General features: G+C 35.3%; 1 protein-coding gene across 1 annotated transcript; it reads right to left on the bottom strand.

Moving 5' to 3' along the window:
* Positions 1-639: 639 nt before the first annotated feature.
* On the bottom strand, positions 640-2,904 carry LOC113361309 (F-box protein At3g07870-like). The gene is made up of 2 exons (XM_026604592.1): positions 1,478-2,904; positions 640-1,244 (listed from the first exon to the last, which is right to left on the bottom strand). The coding sequence occupies exon 1, from the start codon at positions 2,515-2,517 to the stop codon at positions 1,570-1,572; it is 948 nt and encodes a 315-aa protein (XP_026460377.1). The 5' UTR covers positions 2,518-2,904; the 3' UTR covers positions 640-1,244; positions 1,478-1,569.
* Positions 2,905-8,591: the final 5,687 nt, after the last annotated feature.

The raw sequence follows: 8,591 nt of genomic DNA, 5'->3' as shown, positions 1-8,591 counted from the left end.
AGGCCCTATTAATCACTCCGAAATGGGTCATTTAGTTTCTTCCTAGAGAGAGAAGAGATAATATGACCTTAGAATTTGTAAGTGCAACCTTAAATGAAACCCATCTATAATAAATTCAGAGGTATCGCACAATATTTAAGAAAAGAGCTTTTACATCTTTGCAAGACAATGTACCCGTCTTAAGGAATTCCAACAATTGGTTACTAGTAAGGTCTTGAACCTGACCAATTTACAGCACCACCACTCAACTGCGGAAACCCATAGACGAAAATAGCGCTAAAAGCATGTTAAGAGGACGAAAATCATAAGAAACTCATGCATGCACTAATACATTCTGCCTACATTCTCAATCACAATATGGTGCCCACTCCCTAAGCATAAGGACAACTTCACGGTGCTCCCACACTATTTTATACCAGTAATAGAATTCAACAAATTTGTCTAAACTCCAATATTGTAATATACTTACTAAACCTACCAGGCTACAACACTATCCGATCCACCTTGTGCTCTTTAATCCACCTAAAGATGAACCTCTCTTACCTCATTTAAGCTTATTCTCTACTAATCATTTCCAATCAAGTCCACTGACCTCCCTTAAGCTTAAGTTTCTACTAAACAGCATAAACAGAAAGAAGGTATGCAAGGAGGCATAGAATACACAGTGACACAGATATGATATCAACTTGTTCCAAACCCAAGAGAGATGACCATGTAATCATGCTTGAACAAAAATCTAACAAATAAGTTATTAGGTTTGAAAGCAAGGTGATGATTAATTGGGGGTAAACCTTGAACACTTGAAACTGCTGCAGAATGGTGATGAGTTTGCAAAACGACATGACCACCACAACCACCATGAGCCACCACCAATGCACTGAAGATGGTGTCCAAATGAATAAAGTTGGGATCACATGCATTTTAGGCACAGAACTTCCATCAGTTGTCAGGGGTCTACAGTAATAGTCTTCCAAAGTTCCAAACCATAAAAGCTAAAGTATCTTTTCCAAAGTTCCAAACCATAAAAGCTATAGTATCTTTGTCACTCTCAATACATGGAACTATTCACATTTCTGTGCTGAACTATGTTTAGATTGCCTTGAACTATGATATAGCCTGTGAAATGCATCATGACTCCTGTGTAATAAGACAAACAAAGAAGACAAACAAATTAAGACATGGTAGTATTAAGTATGATGTAGACTCGCTGCTCACCTGTGTAATGCATCTTAAATTCCCAAGTGCTGAAGACATATAAAGAAGATCAAACAATCAGGCAACACGAATCACAGATACACACGCAAAACCAATAAATACAATATTGGGCTCATATAACAATAAGTGAACCGCAAATAACAATATATTAAAGGAATAAGAACTCCACTTCGATAATAGATAAACATTCTAAGTGTTAACAGACAAGGGCAAAAAAAAACTTCAAAATGAAACAGGTCTGGTAAGTAAGGAGTAAACATACCTACAATTACGCGACGTTACTTTTATAGCTTATAGTTTCCTAACTACATGATATCAGACAAGTAAAAGAGTTTTAGCTTATTGAATGGTCATTCAGTTGATCCGGTCGAACATCTGAACACCTTGTTCTCCTAGCGCTTTAAGTGAAACAAAGCTGTTCTTATGACGAATAGTTTCAAAGACTTCGAGACCAGCAGGACCGTCAACCAGATGTTTAACAGTTTCAGTCTTCCAAAAATTATAGCTTAAAGGAAGTTTTTTATGGTCCCAGCAGAGAATTTCACTTATCTTTGTGAGATCGAAAAATTCAACATTAAGGCTGTCTTGAAATGGCTCTTTCAATGGCACTCTGCTCCCCAAAGTCCAACCATCAAACTCCTTTACATATGACCATATGTTTAAACTGTAATATCCAAATTCATTTCTGAATTCATGAACCTCACATATACTGCCTCCTAAAACCCGAGTTTTATGATACAAAAAACCCGTAATTATTCTGCCACAGCATAGGGTTGTGAAATAAGGTGGCCTGCAAATCACTCGATACACCTCATCAGACAAATCGAAAGCAACAATTCTACCTTCAGTTGAATTAGGATGGCAGACTCCAAGTTTTGGCTCCTCTTGGTGCAACCAGTAAATAGCCCCATCCACATTCGTACCAGGTGAATAAGAATTGTTTGATTGCAACGAATAAATCATTTTTCCTTTGTTTCTCCAACCAGTACGACCCCCAAGAGTATAAACTTGCAGCAATCCCCTTTCTTTAACATCTTCGGATTCATAATAAATCCTAACAACCTTATACTCTTTAGGTTTATCATTATACCCAAACCCAAACACATTCCTAACTGTGGCACAGTTTTCATTGATAGTTGGTATTGGTAGATAAATATACTCTCGAGTGATGGGATTGCAAATGTAAAGAGGATCATCAACAGCCCCATACAAACCATCTTTAGGAACAGCCAAACAAATCAAACCATTGGATGAACCAATAATCACAGACTTTGTCTTCTTAAATGGTCCTTCACCATACATTTTCTCGTATAGTGTACACTCTGAATAGGTGGATGATTTAACTTTGAAATTTTGATTTTTGATAACTGTTTCTCATTTTCATCATATTCTAAGTATAGCATTTCAAAAGTGTTGTTTTCTAACATGTTTAAGGATATGAAACTCACCTTTGAAGTATCCAAACTTGGGGTAACAGTACGTAGACCATGATTTATGATAGAATTCCATGATTTTGATACCAACTTGCAGTCAAAGATCGACTCATGCGGAATTCTTGAAAATATGTCTGCCATGATACCGCTTGGAAGTTTCTCCATCTTTAGTTTTGATGATTACTACTTTGATTATGTTGAACCAGAATCAAATCCTTCAAAATGAACAAAGAGAATCGGCACTTGAGAAGAAGAAAGGGACTGAAAGAAATTAGAAAATAAGAAATAAGAAATTAGAAATGGAGAAACTGAATGGCGGTTCTAATTAGGGCATCAGATGGTGTGGGTTTTGTTTCTTGGGCTTTTTTAATTTGGGCTCTAAGAATAGAGCTGATGTCATATAATATGAATGGCTTTTTTGGGACTAGCCTTTTTTTTTTGGAATCATGATTTTGGGCGTACATCAATCTTATTAGGCATATCTAATAAAGACAAAATAGGATGTGAAATAACAAAATCAGAACTCCTAACCAAATTTTTTTTAATGGAAAATCTGCCCTATTAGGATTAGTGTGACTAATGATTAGTTAAAATAATTCTGATTAGTGATTAGTTTTAAGATTATTTAGTTATAAATTTGTGTAGATGAAAATTTTTGAGTAAGAAAAAAAAAAAGTTAGTTTTTTTTGAGAAGCAGAAGGGGAAAATGAGAAAAAATGTTGTATTTGATTCAATGGATGAGGAGGGTACACTTCTATCTTATGTTTAATCTCACTTTTGTAGCTTAAAATCATAAAAAGTTTGTGATTTTCACTAAGGTTCGGCGAGTCTGGAATATGTTCGGCTTAATATATCAGCCGAACCCACCTGGATATTGACAACTAATGAACAGTTCGGCAAGCTGAAAGTGTTATTATTATGAGCCGAACCAACTAGTTCGGCTTGTTTAAAAATGTCATAATGAGCCGAACCTAATCCTATGTGATCTGGAAGAAAAATTACGTGAGGTTCGGCTTATATTGAGAAAATCGTAAGCGCCGAACCTTTTGGTAGTACATGGTTCGGCTGTTTACATAAGTATTATATAAGCCGAACCTCGTAAATGTGATAATTGTTGGGGTAAGAATTTTGTATTGGTTCGGCACATAATGTGAATATCGTAATAGCCGAACCTCGTAAATGTGCTAGCTTCGGCACATATTATGATTATCGAGTATGCTGAACTCCTATGCATCTCTATCTGTGACTAGGTAGGTTCGTCTTGAAATTTCATGAAATTTCATGCCGAACTGTTCATATACACTTACAGGAAGCTTTTGTGAAGAACAGTTCGGCTAAAAACGCAGCTCAATTTTGAGCCGAACCCAACACCGTAACCGTCATTTAATCGATGAAAAACAACAAATAGGAGATTGGGTTTGTAAAACTTACTTTCTTATCCTCATTTCCGGAGTTGGAGATGCAGTTGGTTCAATTTCTGGTTCAATTGGTGGTTGATTTTCAGTTTCTACACCTTCATCTTCAATTGGTTCTTCTTCTTCAATTGATGGATTAGAAGACGATTTGGTTTGCCTAGTCCCTGCTTTTCTTTGTACGAGTCATTATGTAGTTGAGTTTAATCGACGATCAAATTTTTACGAATCGACAATTAATCACGGTGATGAATTTTTTTTTTTTCGCGGGAGGGGAAGAGTTCGGCTAGAGGAGGAAGAAGAAGAGATGTTAATGGAAACTGATTTTGATATTTTAGAAAACTGATTTTTGATTTTTGTATTAAGGGTATAAAGGTAGTTGAACTACCCATAGGGTACCCCTTATAAGGTCATCCAAGTTAGGATTATTGTTTTGTATGCCTAATAAGATTTCAGTATGCCCAAAATCATGATTCTTTTTTTGGGACCATTGTTTTATTTTGGGTAAGACATTGGAAGTAAATCTAGGTAACCCCTTATATAAATATTTATGTTAATACCAAAATTACCCTCCTGATTATTTTTGTGTAATGATTAGTTAGTGACTAATCACTGATTAAGGTTAAATTAATAGATTATTTTTTTCTTAAAAGAAGTAGAATTATTGAGTGACTAAAGTAATATAAGAAGAAGATGGAGAAAAATATATTTTGAGATGGATGAATATGGAGAAAAATCATCCTCTGGATACCGAAGTATGCTTGTAACTTAGTGAATGTCGCTATAAATAACCTAAAATATCTTCTTCTTTTTTTTTTAATTGCAAGGAATGATATATTAAAATTAAGAGTTTACATAATTAGCTTCCTCTTCCAGTAAACTTTGTATATTACCAGGAGGCTCAGATAACCAAACTCTCTTGAGTTTATCTATTCTAGCTGACTTAGACAACACGTCTGATACTTTATTCTTCTCTGTTTGCACATAGGAACAGTGCCAAGAGTTAAAAAAATTGAAATAAGTTCTTGATATCTTTAATAAGATTATGAAATATCCAGTCTATATTATAATCTTCTTTGTTGACAGCATCCACCACGAGCTTTGAGTCCAGTTCGAAATATACCTCGCTTCTGCATTTCTAGTTATTTTGCCCACTTAACAGCCTCCCAAAGACCACTGCATGCTCCGGACTAGATGAATCAGCTAGATAGATACACTTTGATCCTTTGTGATGACCTGCAAAATCACGGATAATGAGACCAATGCCACCAGATTTATTGTAATAATAACCATCGATATTAAAGGTAAATGCTCCATATGGAGGTGGAGACCAGTGCAGATTAATTCTGATTTGCTTGTGTATGTTGACAGGTTTCTTACGAGACATTTCAACATAATATGAGATATACTTCCTGCATTTTTGAATAATGATCTCTGGAGTTGTTGTCGAGTCTTTGAATATTTTATCACATCTCTGCGACCAAATACACCACGCAACTATTGCGATTTTGCAGATATTATCCTCGTTGATATGACCAGCTTCTAGACTATCAAAGAAAGTACATATCCAGTCCACCAGATTAATATTACTAGGAGTTTGAATACCCAAAATACCAAACCAAACAGGTTTTACCAGTGAGCATTCAAGAATACAATGAGTAGATGTTTCATTCATTTGAGAGTGGAAAGAGCAGTTGAAGTTTCCATTATATATTGCATAGGTGAGCTTGTCTCTAGTTGGGAGAATGTCCTTCCAGCATTTCCATAAGAATTGAGTAATTCTAGGAAGAAGAGGTAATCTCCACAGTCTCTTAAAAGTTTTCTTCATCCTTGTTGGGATCACAACATTAGAGCTTTGTTCTTCATACATCTTTTTGTAAGCAGATTTTACTGTAAATTTTCCATTTTTCTCTAAGGTCCAGACCATTTTATCTTCACGTTGAGGGAAAACATTCATGGAGAGGATAAGTCTTGTTGTAGAGTCTTCAAAGGGGGATAGAATTAAAGCAGAAATTCCACCTTATATTATTAGGAGTGAAGAGATGAAAAACATACTTGTATTGCTCAGCAGTTGTGGCACCAATTCTGGTGTTGGAGGAACATCAAGACCTTGAACCCAATTATGCTTCCAGATGGGAATAGAGTGACCATTACCAATACTCCAAGTATTGTATTTCTGGATAAAATTTAGCTCAGAACTAATGCTATTCCATGACCAAGTGGTGGAAGAACATTTCTTGAGGTTAAACATATCACCATTAGGGAAGTACTTCGCCTGTAGAGACTAAGAACAGATACAGGTTTAACCAGTGCATATCCTCCATGCAGACTTAGCTAATAGTACCCTATTAAAAATCTGAAGATCTCTGAACCCTAAACCACCATCTTCCTTTGGAGCATTCACACTTTTCCATGTAACAATTTTTCTGCCTTTGTTGGTTTTCTTTTTTCTCCAGAATTTTTATTGTGAAGAGTTCATCTTATTAATTGTTATTTCTGGAAGCTTGAAGCTTGTCATGTTATGCACATGAATAACATTAGTGACATTTCTCACCATAACTGATATGGCAGCTTCAGACATGTTAATACATCTCCACTTTGATAACCTGTTATCCATCAACAAGAATAAAAAAAGGGATTTTCTTGTTCCTTCCAATGAAGAAAGGCAACCCCAAGTACTTTTCATCATTAAGATTTAATTGCCTGACCTGGAGAGTACCACTAATTATCTGACAATGAGAAGGGCTCATGTTTTTGCTGAAATATACAACAGATTTGCTGAAGTTAATCAATTGACCTGAACATAAACTGAACTCCTCAATTAGTTGAAGAAATTTCCTTGTTTGATCTAGATTGGCCTTGCAGAATAATACGCAGTCATCTGCAAATAATAGATGATTGATTTTAGGAGCATACTTTGAGATTTTCATTCCAGTTAATTTCTTAGTGACTTCACAATGATAGAGATTTCTTGAAAAAGATTCCATTGCTAAGATGAAAATATAAGGGGAGAGAGGATCCCTTTGTCTAATTCCTCTTGTTGGTTTGAAGGAGGTTGATGGAGAACCATTTATCATTATTTCTATTTGAGTTGCAAAGATACATACAGATACCAGTTGGCAGAACTTTTCACAAAACCCAAATTTCTTGAAAACTTCAATCCATTTTTAGAGCAAGATGACCAGATCTCCCTTTTCTCTTTTTCATTGCTTGAACAAGTTCTTGTACCATGCAGATATTAATCTACCTGTGACATAAGCTGATTGTATTGGTGAAACAATGTTAACCATATGCTTCTTTAATCTCAGTGCTAAAACTTTAGAGATAATCTTGTACACTGTATTACAGAGAGCAATAAGTTTGTAATCTTCTGGATTTGGAGGTGAGTTAACTTTTGGGATTAATGTAACTCCAATATTATTAATCTTCTTCAAGAGGTGACCTGAATGAAAGAAATCCTGAACCATTTTGCAGATATTATCCTTTACTACCTTCCATTAAGTTTGATAAAAACCTGGAGGAAAACCATCAGGACCTGGTGAAGTCCAAGGATTCATTGACATTAAAGCATTATATATTTCTTGCTCATTTGGAACTGATATAAGTGCATTGTTGTCTTTCTGGTTGATGCTTGCTGGGATATGTTCTAGAAAATGGTAACTGTCCACAGGGTTTGATGTAGAACTGATATTCTTGACGTGAGAAACTAGAAGTTGTTCAATTGAAGTCCTATCTTGACACCATGATCTATATGGAGCTTGTAGAGAGTCGATCTTATTCCTCACTCTTCTTTGGTTAGCTCTTATGAGGAAATATTTTGAGTTTTTATCCATCTCATTGTAGAAGATATCTCTCGAATTTTGTCTGTTTGAGCTAGCCTGAATTTCATTGAGCTCTTCAACTTGTTTTTCCAAAGATAACACCTGAGAAGTATTATTTCCTTGCACATCAGAAGCTTATAGTTTGGATATTTCAAGTTGAATCTCAGTGATTCTTGTTTGAATATGTCCAAAATTTGACTTGATCCATTTAGAAAGAACATGTCTAGTGTTTGCTTGTTTATCACACAAAACATAAGCAGCTGAACCTGAAATGCTAGAATTCCAAGCATTTATAATTTCATTTGCACAAGAATCTTTTTGAAGCCAGTGTTCAAAGAACTTCCAGTTTTTACCTAAGGATCTGGAAGGACTATAGAGGAATAACATTAGTGGAGTATGATCAATTCTTAGTTGAGCAAGATGTTTGAGATTAGCATCAGGATATTTAATTATGAATTCACTATTAGTTAAAGATTTGTCTAATATAGATTTGAATTTTCCTGTGCCATGACTATTGCTAGTCCAAGTGAAAGCATTACCACTAAATTTCATGTCATGCAAGTCATCTTGTTTTATAACATCTAAAACTTCAGGGGAAGTCAGGGAAGAGCTAGTATTTCTATCCAAGACACTCATAATGATATTCAAGTCTCCTATGAGAACCCAAGGAACTTTCACTGACTTACTAAGACTATGTATATACTTCCATT

The sequence above is a fragment of the Papaver somniferum genome, chromosome 3, assembly GCF_003573695.1.
Source record: "Papaver somniferum cultivar HN1 chromosome 3, ASM357369v1, whole genome shotgun sequence".
Taxonomy (NCBI): domain Eukaryota; kingdom Viridiplantae; phylum Streptophyta; class Magnoliopsida; order Ranunculales; family Papaveraceae; genus Papaver; species Papaver somniferum.
The sequence above is the reverse complement of the archived record's forward strand: the minus strand, read 5'-3'. Positions and strand labels throughout refer to the sequence as shown.

Excerpts from the sequence above, each read along its gene's own strand:
- LOC113361309 (XM_026604592.1), bottom strand. The coding sequence starts at position 2,517 with ATGTATGGTGAAGGACCATTTAAGAAGACAAAGTCTGTGATTATTGGT.